General features: G+C 33.7%; 1 protein-coding gene across 4 annotated transcripts; it reads right to left on the bottom strand.

Moving 5' to 3' along the window:
* Positions 1-933: 933 nt before the first annotated feature.
* Positions 934-10,474, bottom strand: LOC147393843 (spermine synthase-like). Of its 4 annotated transcripts, none has more exons than XM_086455823.1 (11): positions 10,332-10,474; positions 8,853-9,073; positions 8,690-8,731; positions 7,845-7,921; positions 7,575-7,697; positions 5,024-5,128; positions 4,843-4,915; positions 4,576-4,647; positions 3,787-3,982; positions 2,582-2,711; positions 934-1,295 (listed from the first exon to the last, which is right to left on the bottom strand). In XM_086455823.1, exons 1-11 carry the CDS (start codon positions 10,439-10,441, stop codon positions 1,200-1,202), a joined length of 1,245 nt encoding a protein of 414 aa, XP_086311949.1. In that variant the 5' UTR covers positions 10,442-10,474; the 3' UTR covers positions 934-1,199. The 4 variants fall into 4 exon arrangements, with proteins under 4 accessions (XP_086311949.1, XP_086311951.1, XP_086311950.1 ...); XM_086455825.1 differs by having other exon boundaries at positions 10,274-10,374; XM_086455824.1 differs by lacking the exon at positions 10,332-10,474 and adding an exon at positions 10,132-10,273.
* Between the last annotated feature and the right edge of the window lie 7,208 nt (positions 10,475-17,682).

The following is a 17,682-nucleotide window of genomic DNA, read 5'->3' on the forward strand; positions in this document are numbered from 1 at the left end:
TTGGTTCTCATAGAATAGAATCGATCTTGGTCGATTTGGTTCTGATTTTGCTCTAACCCGAACCAAGTTGCACCCTTAGTACAGACTGAAATGTCTGAGGGAAATTTTTTTTTTTTCTAAGATTTCTTCTTCAATTGGGAAACCTATAGGAGGCATCCTTTCCCGAAGTCACAGCCTACAGAGCCATTTTGCCAAGTTTCCTAAGAGAGTTTACCTTGCACCCTTAGTTTGAGCAAACGCAAATAGGCATATCTGCTAGGTATTTTGTTGTAGAGAGTGATTTTACTTATTTAAAGGATCTTCACTCCAATCGTACTAAGCCAGAATGACTCCACAAATTCAAATGAAGTCAAATGCTTCACAACCACCATCATTTTTTATCATCAATAGGTAAAGAGAGATACTCACTATTTTCTTTTGCCTCTGCCACTCTCTCTCTCCAAAATATTTCAAATTAAGGAGCCAAAGCTTGAGTTCGTTGGAGTACTTCCAAAGGGCTCTAACCATGTAAAATGACAGTTTGAAGAAGATACAAAGCCCGAGCCCTAGGGCATTGGAGTTGCTCTTATTCTCTGTATACCAATCCACCTATGTTAATTATGAGCACAGGTGCCCTTTTGTTGGGGAGGATTTAAGGGCTTATTTTTCAAGATTCATCCTCTTTAGTTGAGAAGTTACTTGGAACGATAGCTTCCCTTCCCTCCTTCCAGGGTTGGCAATGTAGTATAATAATAGAAATTATTTTAACACTCGCTCCATTAATTCCCCACTCAGTACAAGGTAAGTCTAAACCTCCTCTTGTTTTGATGATACATTTTTTTGTCATAAAGAAATGATAATTGAAAGGTTCCCACAAAAATTATCGTAAGCATCTTAATGTTTAAAGATTAGGATTTAAGATTCTTAGTTATTCATTCACACAAACGCACATGGTTGGAAGAAGAAATTAGAACAAAATCATCAACTTGACAAACAAAAGTCAGAGGTTTCATATTACAAGTAGTTTATCTGCAATTTCCATAGGCATTATGAGGTCCTGCGAAAGCACTTAGTAGCAATTAACAACTCGGGACTTAAATATGAAAGACATAAAAATAACTCACATTTGGGTCTTCTCCATTTCCATTCTTTTTTCTTTTTTCTTTTTTCTTTTTTTCAGAAATAACAATCGGAAATTAATATGCTGACAATCCTAACCACTAAACGCAGATTCTTTGTAGAACGGTTGGAGAATCATCAAGTAAGCTCACCTCCCTCTTCACGAATGATGGCAAGGCAAAGGCCGCTGCATGCATCTGTCAATCAGAGAACAAGAACTACTCAATTTCTTTTTCTTTTTTCTTTTTTTTGTGATTAATTTTTTTTTATTATTAATGAGGACGGTCGAGATGACTTAAAACCCCAAGGACAGAACAAAGCGAACAAAGCAAGCAACAAATGCAAATTAAAACAACAAAATTAAGAACTACCCATATGGTTACAAACCCAATCCCACCTTCCCAAGAGGTCTTCAAAGAAAATCCTTCTTGATTCAATGAACACCGACCTCCAATGAAACAAGAGGCCTAGAATGTCAATGATAACCTCATGTATTTCTTGCTCCTTATACTCGAAGACCTTACCATTTCTTTCGTGCCACAAACCCCAACAAATGGCAAAAGGGGAAGAAAGGTCCACAACTTCCTCTTAAAGGCTAGAAAACTCACTCCCCACTGGAACCAACACTCAAAACACAATCCAAAGAGTACTAGGCATGCACCCTGTCACTCCGAACAAATAAAAGAAATGAGACCAAACCCTGGATCCATACTCACAATGAAGGAGGATATGGTTCACAGATTCCCCGTCGGACTTTCAAAAGCTACAAAAGTTAACCGAAATGATTCCCATTTCATGACATTGTCCAATTTCTTCCTGAATAAGTAACTTAAAAAAGAAAACAAAATTCACTGTTGAATGAACTTTTCACGTACAGACATCTCCCCACTGAATACATATTGGACAGTGGTTTAGTGCGTGGACCTCATCAGTCGTCAGTGATGGGAGAATGTGTAAATAGACCAAACTTGGGCAAATTCAAAGCAACAATTTATCTATCCATTTATTAATTTACCGAGGAATAAGTAAATTATGGAACTGGATAATAATAACGACATGCAAAAAAAGATTAAAGGGGAAAAAAGGTAATAAATCCCCAAAACATAAAATGCTAAAGTAGAAATGTAAGATAAAAAAAAAAATGCAAAAGATCAAGAAGAAATTAATCTAAAAAGAGGGGACTATTTCTGTGTTTCACATATACAATACCTAGAAAAGAGGGTGCGAGTCTTTTGTTAACGCATTTTTTACTAAGTTAATAGAAAGAGAGGAGAGGGGTTCTATGTACATTGGCATTTTCCTAAAGGAACAGTGGCACTTCTGACATATACCTAAGCTCCTTTTATTTAGTTCCATCAGATTAAAGTATAGTTACCGAACCCAAATATTCAATGACCAAAAGGTCAGACCCTTGTCCATAGCAAAAAAACAAAGAGATGTCAAGAATCAATTTGGCTAAATGATAAGAATACAAAACCATTACCTCTGAATTGTAGAACCTGAGTTCCCTACGGAACTTGAGTGCTCCTTCTACCTTCTCAATAGGATTGATAGGATTCAAGAAATCGACTGGTGGTCCTTCCGTAGAGCAAATCAGAAATCCAATCACACCACTGCATATCCAACAGATAAGCCCTTTAGAATAAGACACAATATCAAGTTCGCCATTGAGATCAGACATAAAATTCCATTTTCTAACCAATGGAAGACCCAAAACATTAAAACTATATCTAGACAGTTATTTTCATTTTTTGACAAAAATGCATTTCAGTGATCAAAGCAAAACTTTTACTTTTCATAGGATGGGTTCCTTTCTTTCTGTTCTCCAGTTATTTATTCTACTTTTTTAAAAAAATAGGGTCAAGATCAATAATTTGATTCTCCAGGAAAATAATTAGAATAACGTCACCCAACAAATATTTTTTATATTAGTGTAAACTTTTTATTAACAGAGGAATGCCACCTGACAAATACAAAACCAGATCCTATTACTAAAAGAAAATAAAATGAGAAGTTCGAATCTTCTGCAAACAATGAGTGTTCATTTGATCTAACAGTACAACTAAATTTCCAGGAGGGGTCCACTTTTACAGTTAAAACTTGCATTCCATTAGAAAAACCCATAGAAATCTCCATCTCATGGACTTATTTGTCTTCATCCCTCTTGTTTCTCCATTGAGAGATCATAAAAGATTAGGCTTAACTTTCTCGTTTTATAGATATCTGCAGGTTATTGACTCTGTATGCTTGTTTCAGATCTAAAATCCAAGATTCTGCACTAAGGAGTTGAGTAGCATAACCAACACTACGTCTCCTTGCATGCCACAGGCCACAATCTGTCTAGTTCACAAGCATACAAATGTTTAGCCCAGCTGTTAGTGGACTTAAAGACCAAATATCAACATTGGTGATTTTTAATCACTGGATTTAAGCATTTTTTCTATAATAAAAAATTTATAAAAAAAATCATAGTAGGCCTTATGAATAGGGCAGTAGATGGGTCCCCAAGCCCATGATGAAAAATAAAAAATTCCATGGGAAAAATTTAAGGGAATATACTTTAGTCGTAAAATAGTATCCAGGATTTTTCTTATATGGCAACACAAACAAAGCCTTAATCTGAACAAAAGTTGTGCACATACAATATACGAAAAATAAGGGAACTTCAGCGAAAAGAAAAGTCATTACCTTGGATACGTAGGAACGTTCGTCCAAGCATAACGGACAGAGCCCTTGAATGTTTCACGGCAAATAGACATCATATCCTGAATAAGATGTGTATGGAGCCACATACTTTCTGCCATGTTACAAAGAACACCACCTGGCCTTAACGCCCTTGCTATTGTCTCAAAAAATGGCCTTTCAACAAGTTCTTGAGCAGGACCTGAAAGGGAGAACAGTCTCAGCAAGGAGATTTTTGTGTTAGTTTCAATTTATTTAGGATGAAAAACCCATGCTATGAATTTTAGACCATAGGAGCATAAAAGTTTAGAAGAGGATTTCTCATATGCCTTGCCATACTTAAATAATCAGAGCATGAAAGTAGCACTCAGACTCAGAAAAAGGAAGCATAAATTTCCCTATTTACTCATGGAGGCATCTCGGACAGCTCCATGTGATACAATACACTCCTTAATATAGGAAAAATAGGGCAATTTTTTCAGTGTATAAGTCATCTAAGCACAAATATTTCAACAACAAAAAAAAAAAACAAATATTTTATTTACATGAAATTTCCATACCAAAAAAAAAAAAACATCCTCCTCTCAAGCAGCAATGAAACCTTTATAGTTCAGCATGGAATTTTCATATAAATAGCACTGCTAATGGCGAAGACTATAGCCAACAGATTTAGACATGATACCTCTCTTTTACCCTTTTTTTCCTGATAAGTGGACATGATACCTCTACATCATCACCACCACCATCAAGCTTTATCCCAAAATTGAAACAGAACAGATGGAAGTTGTAGCTTACCAACAGGATCTGATGAATCCACAATAATTGCATCATACAACCCTTTAGGTGCATTCCGTAGAAATTCTGTGGCTGCCAAAATCATGGATATGTAAGCAGCAAGAATAGCAAAATATACAAAATTTGTTGAAAAATGAACCAATCACATAGCACCAGCATCAGTTGAAACATCACAGATGAAATAATTAGATGGTGGCAGCCACCCAAAAAATTAAGTAGTCGGATAATGCAGAGAAGAACTAAAAAAAATTGTACTGTCCAGCATACCATCATCAATATGAAGTCGCACACGAGGATCCTCAAAACCAATAGACAAATCAGGAAAGAACTTTCTAGACACCTAGCATGGACAAAATTAAACTGACTAGTTAAAACATGTAACCAAATAACTTGCAGAATGTAATAACAGGTAATCAAATTACCAAGTTGCATATACCACCACACTTACTTCTATGACCATCTTATCTATCTCACAGATATCAATACGCTCTACAGAGCTATGACGAGATATTTCCCTAAGAACTCCGCCATCACCACCGCCTACAACCAGAACCTGCATTAAGCATTTCCCGTAAATTTGATATATTCTCCTTGTTTGTATAAAGATAATTCAGCATACAATTATTAAGAAATAAAATATACCTAAATCTGCAAAGGATTCATTCCTTAATCATTTATAATATAAAAATGAACATTTTTATAGGCAAAAAATTTTATCGAGAAGAAAAGAAAAAGGAAGCTCAGATAGCCACCCAACAAAGATAAGAAATATGGAACCACACCACACTCATGCATCACATAATGAATCCCACTTGAACAAAAAATCCTCAAAAAGGACCCCTCTAAAATCCTTCAAGGTCCTGCTCCAAGAGAAGATTAGTTCCATGATAAAGATAAGAACCTCATGCAATATGAACTTTTCTTTTAGAAATATAAATTCAAAGTGGTCAACAAAATGTGTTAGAAATCACAACACTTGACTTTCTAAAAGAGAAGCAATCAAACATTCCCTAACTGCAGGAAAATTATCACAATGGTAATAGCACAATTTTTTTGATTAATTGTTATTATTATTATTTCATTTTATTTATAGATAAGAGAGTAAATTGTAACTGCATAATTATGAACTAGATTTCATACCTAATATTCCAAATCCATCGTTTATTTATGACCTGAATTGCCTCTTTATTGAAATGTACTACTCATGACCATAAACATTTTTTTTATTCTCAAATTCTTGTTTTCACTTAGATGTATAATATTTTGGGGTAGGAGGATGTGGCCCTTGAGACCATCTATTTTGGATTTTTTTTCCGGGGGAGTGTAAGAGGATTCTCATAGATTTTCACTTTGAACCAAGGTCCACTTATCCCTGAAATCGGGTTGCAAAATTGGCTCTTTCATATACACAAGCTGAGTGACCCCACTAACGGTCTCACTTGATCTCCTTTACTGTGACTTGACCTTTACTTAGTAGGACATGTGGTGTCAACATACATAAAGGAGCTGGTTTTGCAGCTGATTTCAGGGAGTACTATTGTTAGTAGGTTCAAGGCTCAACTTCAAGTATAGATCCTACTACCCTTGGGCCTTTTCCACAAAAAGCTTGACCTAAAGTACATGTGAAAGAGTCAATGTAAAAAAAATTCACAGGAAATCCATGGAAGCAGCATATCATATTGAAGAGCATGTTATTAGAATCATACAATTTAGGATTTGAACCATACAATTCAAATCACATCTTAACCGGGTTAATGATTTAAATCTTCTGTATGAATCCCTTTGATGGAGAACCTGAATCGTACTATTCAAATCTAGTAAGATTCTTTCAAATCGTAGAATTTTAACAAAAACAGAGGGCATGGTTTCATATGAAAGCAACGACTCCTACGTTTGTATTTTTTTCTTGCAAAACTTTAGAGACTACAAAAAGAAAAGAAGAGAAAAATAGTGAGCAACTGTTTTTACTACTTGCATAACACCTAGCATAGATGAAAAGAAATGCATTTTGATGTGGACAATTTCAAATATCAAGAAAAGAGAATGTTTATGAAACAAGAACCTGTTTACTTTGATGACAGAATGATAAATGAATTGAAAGCTTTTAAAGCAAAGGGGGTTTTCTTCGATGATTTTGTGGGGAGATGGGACTGGGTGTGCAGTAGAGTGGTGTAACTGGGTTTTGTGTCCTAGTCATTTTTGTTTTCTATGTTTTGTTTGTGTCCTGTGTCCATTTCTCATCCATGCCCTCTTATCAATAAAATTTCTTTACCTACAAAAGAAAAATTAAAATTATAATTATAATTATAACCATGTCTTCTTTATAATGTATATCGAGATTGCATAGTAGTTTATCTGGCGAATGTTGAAGGATCTCTCGCTTACAATCAGTGATGATTAACCAACAACTACTTACAATCAGAGGAATGATTAACCAACAGCCAATGGGACCTTATCCCTATTATGCTGGTTCTAGGGAATCTTTTAGTGAAACCATAACCACTAGAACCTGAAATTGAAGTACGAATTAGGATTGGATTCTAGGCTTCTTTTGAATTAGAGCATGAAAGCCTTCGTTTTTTTTTTTCTTTATTTCACATAAGGGTCAGATTCTGGGTTTCTTTTAACTTTTGAGCATGAAAGACCTTAAATTTTTTTTCCCTTGTTCACATATTTTATACGATGGATAGATGCTTGACACCCAAAAGGAAAGCAGGTATCTGTCAGTTCCAGTTATGGGACCAGCTGCTTCAGTATCAGAATCAAAATTGAAAGAATCCAAAACCATTGTATATAATAGGTTTTGGTTCTGACGAATGATTCAACAATAAAGCCTCTAAACAATGTAATCAATAAAAAGTATATCTCAAATGTAGCATTCACCAGAATATACAATTTAGCACCCCAAAAAAAAAAAAAACCTAATAATAATTTACATGCTATGGCAAACATTAACTACCAGAGAAAAAATTTAGAATGCTAAGAACAGGTAAAATTACAGTTTTTGGGGATGGAATCGAACAAAGTGGAAGGTGGACTATCATCTCTTGATATGCACATTCATCTTTCTCGGTCAACTGAACAATACCATCAAGCACAAGCACTTTTCCATATGTTGAAGACTGCAAATAAAGTGATCAGTATTAATAGATAAAAAGAGCAAAGCTAAAAAAAAAAAAAAAAATAAAAAAAAAAAAAAATAGAGTGAATGACAAAGTGAAATCAGCTCTAAATGGATAGTTCAATATTTGAAATCAAGAATGATGAACCTCAAAAACCAAGATCTCTTGGTACTCCGACTTTTCCTTGTATAAAACCTTCTCAACCTTTAGCGAATGTGCTTCCCCTACAAATGACCAATCAAAAAGGCATAAGCCAAGAACATAGCTTGAAAGCATAGTTGTGTGTGTGGGTCTTCTTACACCAAATTTTGGGGAGGACAACATGAATCCCATGTCATCATTCAACTCCATCTGAAGTTATATCTTATGTCAAGGGATGAAAAATCATGCAAAATGATAAATTAAAAAAATTCTATTACCAGAATTTATATTTGTTGCTTAACATTATCTGCCTTCATTACAGTTCAAGTTAGTCTTACATGTCAAAAACAGAGAGGCCACACAATGAGGTTTTGTGGTGAGCCATAAACTATGACCGTTAAATAATACACCACAATTTTGCAATACGTTTTCTCAGGCATATTTCAACCTTCCCCTAAAGGAGGAAAGGGGGGAGTGTATATTTTCTCAAAATGAGTGACATCAACACACTTCACAAATAATTCTGCAATGAAGACAGTGGGATTGTTATAATGATAAATTGATTCTTCGATACTAAAGATTTTGGATTTCTAAATAACATGTATTATGAATCTCCTCAGTATCATTAGCTTGTAGAACCAATATCTAAAGTGAGGTGGCAAAGTCCGTGTGTGGCAATACCACAAACTTGGGATCAGCCTTTCACACTTAAACCTATAAAGAAAACAATATTTGAAGTGAAATAACAGAACCGAATGGAGGAACAATAATCATTCAACGGATCCCACATCGACAGCACATGCAAGAGTAAACTATAAACTAGATTTACAAACATGTTGATTAATGCGTACCAGGCCACATAGGGTTGTTATAATATTTGTAATGAATTCCACCTGTAATAACCAAGATTTCAACATATCAGTAAACATATTTCCTGGTCTAGAGTACCAAATACAGAACAAATTTAGCAATATATGCATAATGTGAACAAAAAGTCTAGTGGTAGATAATGACCAGAGCATGATCGAGGTTCCGAAAACCACCCAGAAACCACTGTCGAGTGGCACTTTGCATCCAACTCAGGCGCGGAAGCCATCGCTTTCAAGCAACATGGAGGAATGTTTCTCACTGTACTGTTCTCACTAGTCGCCTTCCCATCCATAATCTTCGGGCATTCCAAACCTTTTCCTGCGCCGCACTCCATAGATCCTTTTTTTCTTGGTGGTCTCCAGTCTCTAATTAACAAAAAAAAAAAAATTTAATTTAAAAATTTTTAAAAAGAAAAGAAAAAGGAAGAGAGATTGTTTATGAAACTGATCTCAACTAACAATAGTAATCATATACAAGCCCTTAATCTCCTTTATGTCTCGGGGCTTGTTTAATAGGCCATTTTCTTGCAAAATTATTGCATAAAACATATTTTAAAAAAATATTTCGAGCAACAGAAGAAACTCATATACAAGCCCTTAATTTTGCCAGTAAAGTTACAAAAAACACTCAAAAAATTAAAAAAGAATAAATAAAATGATGAATTCACACTGAAACTGAAATCTTCCTCCAAGAAAGAACTAGTAAAACCTAATCTTTACTAGATTTAATCAATAATCTTAACCTAAATATACGCAGGTATACAGGGGCGGAGCTAGTAAGGAGCTGGTGGGGGCAATTGCCCCCACAGAACTTTGAGACACCCCAATATTTTCAACTAATTACATGCCCCATTTGTCTCCACTCCCTCACCTCTCTCCCCATTTGCCCCCACAACCTCACCTCCCTCCAATCTATTTTTCAGCACAAATAATTTTCCCACCATTCAAGTTCTTCAACTATACAACTAACTATAGTTTGCCCCCACAACAAGAAAATCCTGGCTCCGCCCCTGCAGGTATACCGAAAAACCTGTTTTTAAATTAAGAAAACAGTCATCTAAAATCGGGAAAAAGAGAAGAGCAGAAACTAATTAAACCGAAGAAAATCAAGGTGACCTCTCAATTTCCATCCTGATCCAAACAAAAAGAAAAAAAAAAAAAAAAAGTAAACATCCTAATTACCCTAACCAAACGATCTACTACACCAAATCTTTCCTTTAAACAAAAACATCATTTCTACATCAACAACAGAAAATGTGAAAAACACTGAAGTGTACACTTGAGTTTCAAAGTGCCAAAAACTTGAAATCGTGATCTTCAAGGATTCTGGAACTTCTCAGTTCGAAAGAGATCGAGATAGGCAGAGAAAGTGTTCGATTGTGAGTTACACAACTAAAAACTCACTTCTACATAAAAAAGAGTACCTAGGGTTTCAAATGACCAAAAAATAAACTCAAATTCAAAATCTTTGAAGCTCTGCTCTTCCTCTGCTTTACAGAGGAAAAAAAGAAAAGAAATTTCGTTTGGACTGAAAATAGCTTCAAGAGAGAGATGAAGCTCTCTTGCCTGGTTTCAATGGAGGTCGAAGCGAGAAAAATATAGATAGAAAGAAAAGATGTGTTACCCTTTAAAGCCTCTCTCGACTCTCTGTCTCTCTATCGTACCTCTCTTCTGCACTTTTTTGCTTGTTTGGTCATCTGAAGCGGGCAAAGTGTTCCATACATAATTCCCCATACTTTACCAAAATGACAAACATGTCCCTGGGCTTTCTTGTCATCACGAAAATAGGGTGTACGTGCACGTGCTCTCCTAATATTTGAATAAGAGTCCTGATAACCGGACGTTATTTTTTTCAGACGCCGCCTGTACGCCTCCATCACAGAACCGTAGATTCTTTATTTCGAGATACCAAATAAAAAGATACATGATTCTGTAACTGCCAGGTCAGGGGGCGTCTAAAAGAGCGTCAGTTATAATTAGTCCTTATAACTATTACTATGCTGCATTTCTTAGCGTCCTCCCATGCTTCTGACCGTTCATATTCCTCGAGACTCACATTTGGTGGATTATTATTAGGAATATGTGTATATGATGAAGGGAGAATAATAATAACATTTTTAACATTAAAAAATGAGTCTTGAATTAATTTCGGACGCCCGTCTGACACACTCTCCTGACGTGGCATGAGTTAAAGCCATAGATTTTTCCCTAGGGATACACAATTCTACATCCTCATTGTACACAATTGCATATCGTGACGAAAAGAATCAATGATTCGGTGTCATTATTCTAAAATAAAAAAGAGAAAGGGTAATTTAGACATACTCCCGTGTTTTCAATTGTTGATATATTTCCTTTGACCTAAGTTTTATATGAGAGACCATTTATATGACTTAAATGTCCTCATTTTCAATTTCTAAACTGATTTTCTTTATATATATAAAAAAAAACAGTCATCTTCCACTTTAGGATCAAGTTTTTTATCATCTCCTCTAAATTTTAGATTTTTGTCTTTTTCAACGTTCAGGCCTCGAGAACAAAATTTAATTTTTGAAAAAGTAGCAGATCGATGGAATTTTGCATAGAAAGAATCTATTATTTCTATAAGACATTGAAAGATTACGTACATTAAGATTCTATCTCCTTCAATCTTTGAATCTTAAGAATAAAATATGATTTTTGTAATCTAAACATGGAGTTTCTTCGCCCGGGGGGGGGGGGGGGGGATATTGAATAGGCTAAAAGTAGTTTATCTTAGATATTAACAATTATAAGATACAAGTTTTGGGGGGAAAAATAAGGGGGTGATGCTTTAGGTTGAAGACAATGCCATTTAGGTCATTTTCTATTATCCTATTAGAAAAAACTTAAGTCAAGAGGACTATGTTATCAACTTGAAAACGCATAAGAGTATTTCTAATATTAATCAAAATTTAGAGGGGCATGTCCAAATCACCCAAAAAGAAAGAATTTAAAATACACAAAAAGAACAATGTATTGAAAATGCTAGAACAACGAGTGGGCCCACCAACAATTCCATTTCATCGATGGCGCGCTACATGTCTCTCATGCTTACTTTACTTTCTTTTGATACCATCATGTTATGTTGAATATAATCGATTCTTAGACGTGTTTGATTGTGACATTGAAACATGTACAATCAAGAGAACTATCCAAAGACGGCACAAATGAAAAATGAAGTCAAATCTACTATCCAAAGACGGCACAAATGAAAAATGAAGAAAATGAGCTTTTTCCGACATGAAAAAGAAAATGGAGTGTCTTGAAATAAAGTGGAAGAAAATGGAGAAAAAGATTGCTCTAAGGTACGTAGTAATCTACGTTGTCTTGTAAACAACAGACACCCCCACTTCGATTGAAATTGAAGATGCAGGTGTGTTGTGAAATGTCTAGCATTCTTATTGGGACCTTTCCTGTTGTGGAGTGGGTTCGGAGTCATCTTGATCTAGGACGATATTTAAAATTATGTTCTAAATATAATTATTAGACTTGAGTATGCACTTGAAGCCCATATTATTTATAAAGCTTATGGAGATTCTCAACGATTTATATTATATTCAATCCTATCGAGAGTCACATTTTGTATTATTGAAAAGGAAACGCCTTAATATTAATGGAGTGTAATATAATATATAATGCCTCCATATACATAATATAAAAAAAAAATAAAAATTAGGCTAATGATTTTACTAACTCGAAAATTTCCATTCAATCTATACTTAGTTAACATGACAAGGGCATATAACCATTGATCATTTTTCTTATGCATTCCCAAAGAAAAATATCTATGACTATGTGCCCATGCCATGTTAGTCACATACCCACCGAGTGAAAATTTTCAAGTCAGAAAATCCAACTTGAAAAAAAAAAAAAAAAAAAACAATATTGCTTGACAAGAAAAAGAGGTACATCTTAGATGCAATCTCTCTTTGATGCTTTAAAACTATATAACATGTGACAAGGATCAAGCGATTAAAAAAAACATATTTTTGACTAAGTTGGCATGAATCAAATTTCAAGCTTAGACCTCACATCACACACCCACCCTGACGTGACAGTGGATAGGAACTATGTATGCTTTTTCACTTGTATCTCAAAGAAAGCATCTATGGTTCTTATACACTTTCACGTCAAGGTGGGTGGTGTGAGGTCCAATCTTGAGGTCACTTTAACATCATTCTATAATTTATTATACTCGATTGTCAATTTTGACACTCTTTGGTGTGAATCCTAGGGAGTTGGTAATCAGGTATTTTTTGTTTGTTATGTGACACATTCTTTTGCTCAAGGTTAGCACTTATAAACCACCAAAATCGCAAAACTTATCTTCTTGATTAATAATATCCAACGTAAGGGATGGACACAGAGAATTTCACTTGTGGGGTTGAATTAATATTATGAAGATGAGATTAAAAAAATTATAAATAATGAGATGATTTTAGAAAATTAATTTTCTAAAAAATGAAGAGGATTTAGAAGAAAAATCCTAACAAAACATAAAGGATGATTTATTGGCTTCTTGCAACTCAAACTCTCTAACTAAAAAAGTGGAGAAGACTAAAAAAGATAGTTTATTGGCTTCTTTAACAAGTTTGTAAGACAACAAACTTTTCTTTCTAAAAATATAGACTAACCTAATATACATAGTAGGACATTTAGCAAAAAAAATTCATGGGTTTATGATAATGGAAAAAAGGGCCACTTTTATTTTTTTAATACTAAAAAACATTCCATTTGCGATAGTAACTCATATTTTTGGACAAAAATGTCTTTTACTTTATCTTCTTTGTTAAACCTTTTTTGTAAATTACAACTACCTCCCTCCTAACCATTTTCAGATTTTACAAATGAGAACTCTCCATTCTCACTACAAAACCCACTAAATAAGTATTGGAATCAACAAAAAAGATCTGACTATCAGAAAGGACCAACGTCTTATTGATCTTGATAAATTTCATGTTTCATTCATGATTTATTGGACATTTTCACCAAATGTTATCCTTCTCTCATCTCTTTCTTTCATTTCTTTTAAAATCCTCATAGTTCTACAAATGAAAAATGAAAAATGATAGCAAAAAAATCTGAATAATTTTGCAAATTTTTTAGGGCATAGATCATAAATTTTTTGTAATGTTGAGGCTCGACATTGGAATATAACAGAACTATCGTCGAACCTATACTTAATATATAATCGCTGAGGTTCGACGCTTAACATTTTATTATAAATTTATTTTCAAACCTCTATAATAGTATAATAGTAGAACCTCTAGTTAATATATAGTCATTGAGGTTCAACAATGCAAACAACTTTTATTTACAGAAGAAATATTATATTAGTCATTCATCGAGGTTTAATGATAGGTAATGTTGAACTTCGACAATAATTCTATTACATTCTAATGTCGAGTCTCAACACTGCAAAAAATTTATGATCTATGCTCTAAAATTTTCACAAAATCATTCAGATTTTTGGTACCATTTTTCATTTTTCATTTTCCATTTTCCATTTATATAACTATGAGGATAAAATTATACAAGATTGTACAAGGGATTTTAAAATAAATATATATATATATATATAAAGATGAGAGAGGGATGACATTTGATAAAAATATCCAATAGATCATGGATGGAACATGAGATTTATCAAGATTAACAAGACTTTGGTCGTTCCTCATAGTTGTATCATTTTTTATGATTTCAATAGCTATTTGGTTGGTTCTGGAATGAAAATAGAGAGTTTTCTCCTTCGTAAAATCTGGAAATGGTTAGGACGGAGGAAGTTGTCATTTACAAAATGTTTAATAAAGAAGATGAAGTGAAGGGCATTTTTGTCAAAAAACACAAGTTAGTGTAGCAAATGGATTTTTTTAGTATTAAAAAAAAAAGGCTTTTTTTTCCCATTTTCATAAATCTATGAATTTTTTATGCTAAAAGTCCAACATAGTAAGATTTGAAATCTTATTAAGGGCCATTGGCCCAAATGAATTATCAAAATATTAATTCAATACTACAACCTTCTAGATTTCATGGGAAAACTCATATTCAAAAGAAAATAATTTAAAAATAAATCTTTTTGAGTTTGATCTTTGGTGTTGAAAATTGACGGCTATCGAACTCTCAAATTAAAAATTGAAATTCAAGAAAATTAACTTTAAAAAAAAAAAATTCAAAGTTCTTAGAATTTTTTCTTCTACAATCTTGTGGCATTTGATTATGTTTTTGGATGCCAACTATTGATGGTAAAAACTTTCCTTACAAACTTAGTTAGGAAAGTGTTATCTTTTTTAACAAACCTAAGCAATGCGACCGACATTTTAAACAAATTTAAATACCTATAATACCCTATATATGTGATTAAAAGAACATAAAGAATCATATGTATTTAATCATTTAAAATGTCGTAGATTTTATGTAAGGTTTTTTGAGTAACAAACTTAATAGAGTAAGAGAGTTTTTGTATAAAAAAAATACAAAAGATAGGTTCGTCCTTTAAACCTCTATGTATCTTATCACATAATGACCTAATCATAAGTTTTATTTTATTTTAAATTTAGTTGTATAATTTATTTGCTTCTATTAATTTATTCTACTGGATTAATAAATTTGACATTCTTTGGCGTGGATCATGTGCTCTAGGGAGTTGGTAGTCATGACTTTCTTCTGTTTTTTTATTCTTGATAGGTAGCCATGATTTTTTTTGTGCACATGGCAATTTTATCTTGATCGATGATTTATATATGTTAGATTGAAATATTTTTAATCATGCTTGAACCTAGGGATGGCAATTTTGCTCGTCCTAACCTCCCCTAGAGGATCGGGTTTTCGCACCTTTAAACAGTTTTGGGGTGGTTTTGATATTAAAAATGAAAAATCGACTTGGATTAGGGGCGGTGACGATTTTGATATACCCTGTCCCGTTAACACATTCTGTCATGCCAACCCACTCTACCCCAATATGTATAATATAATTATCTCAGATTCTCAATCATTTTTCATTTTAGTTAGGTTGTAATAAGTAAATATTGGGGTGCATATTCTAAAATCTTATAAGGATTTGCTTTAATTAAAAAATTAGAGATTTCCCAATTTGTTTGAGAAAAAGGGAAAATTTTGTGTCAAAGGGCAGGATTAGGATTTAGAAATACCATTAGGGGTGGGAATGGATTAAAAATTTTAGACACGAGTCGGGGTTAGGAGAAGTTCAGTTTGAATATTATTAATCGGACCTGGGTTAAGTTAAACCCAGCACAAACCCTCCCCATTGCCATCCTTACTTGAATCCCACAAGAGTATGATCAAAAGGCCTTAGGTGATATTATTGAAATCCAATGGTCAAAAATTGTCAATCATATTGATATTTTGGGAGGTAGGCGTACATTCGTGGATTGATAGGGGGATGGGGATACATTATCCAATACCCTTCTCTCTCTCATTTAAAATAGTAGAAGGGTTGGTAGGTATAGTTGTCGAGAAAATCCATACATAAAAAAAATCATCATTTATTGCACTTTGCATCTCTCAGAATAAAAGAAGGAGAAACTCAATTTCTCTCCATCATGTTTGGATTGGCACGAGAGAACTTAGGATAACTTTGGAATTTTAAAATATCTTAAAAGAGATTTAAGGGCAAAGTTGGAATAATAAAATATTTTAAAAGGGTTTCTCTCATCTTCTCTACCCCCACTTAACAATCCAAACAAAAGAAATTGGGAGAAACTCATTTATTTTCTCTTCTGTTTTCTTCATTTCTCTCAATCCAAACACAACATAAAAATAGCAAAGAAGGTAGGTTGGCATAATTGTGAAGAGCATATTAAAAATGAGAGTCGTGATATTTTGACTGGAAAATTTTTGCTCGATAAGTACTCAATCAACGTGGCAAGTGCACAGAACCATATATTTTTTCTTCGAGATACACAAAGAAAATTGAATATGTGATTTATTGCAAGTAAAACGGAAACGGTGGTACATAATCAAATTCCATTCTCTCTTACATATAAAATATCAGAAGGATTGTTAGGTATAACTGCTGAGAAAATATTTTCAAAAAAATTCAGGATCAGTTAAGGTGACCTATTTTAAAATAGGAACAATGTCTAGTTACACATTTTGGTTGGACTTTAAAACACATTAGGCTCATAACAGAGTTGTTTTCTCTGTGACCAGGAGCCCAATGAGTTTAATCTCCAATTAAAATGTGCCATGTAGATATTGTATATTGCTATAGGAACGAGACATTGTTTTGGATCACGACTCTTCAAAGATAAAAAAAGAGAAAAAAGAATTCATCATTGATTGCAAGCGAGACGATTGAGTTAAATCATCTAAATTCCTTTCTCTCTCACATTTAAAATCACATAGTGGTAGGTAAGTAGGGATGTAAAGAAAACCCCCCAAAATGAATGCGAGACGGAAATGGGGGTGCATTATTTAAATTACCTTCTCTCCCATACTTAAAATAGCATAAAGGTAGGTAGGTATGGTAGAGGAGAAAATGTTTCATTGAAAAAAAAAAAGTTTTTTTCATTTAAATGGTTATGGAAAAATGAACTCTAAGATGTGATTGTATATATAGAAAAATGTCAAAAAAAGGGTTGGTTTTTAATTTTGGACCAATGGACATATGTGACTACAAATGGAAGGAGGATTTTTTTTTCTTTTTTTAGCACTTTAGGAGGGATCTGTGCATTTCTTTTAGTGATAAAGTTAGAAAGGTTGATTAGGGCATAGTAACATGGTCTATGTCCATGTGCGTGGCTTGATTTTGTTGAAGAAACTCAGCAATAGTTAAAAAATAGTCAAAAAGGTGTGGAAGAGAAGAGATGAAGTCTCTTGGGCCAAATAGTAGGCCAAGGGTATTTATTCTTTCAAATCAAGTATCTATTTCTACTAAAATAAGGACTTGGGTTTTGATTCTCTTTATAACATAAAGAAATTTTGTAGACATAGGG

The sequence above is a fragment of the Akebia trifoliata genome, chromosome 10 (assembly GCF_017979445.1).
Source record: "Akebia trifoliata isolate Shusen 1 chromosome 10, ASM1797944v1, whole genome shotgun sequence".
Classification (NCBI taxonomy): Eukaryota; Viridiplantae; Streptophyta; class Magnoliopsida; order Ranunculales; family Lardizabalaceae; genus Akebia; species Akebia trifoliata.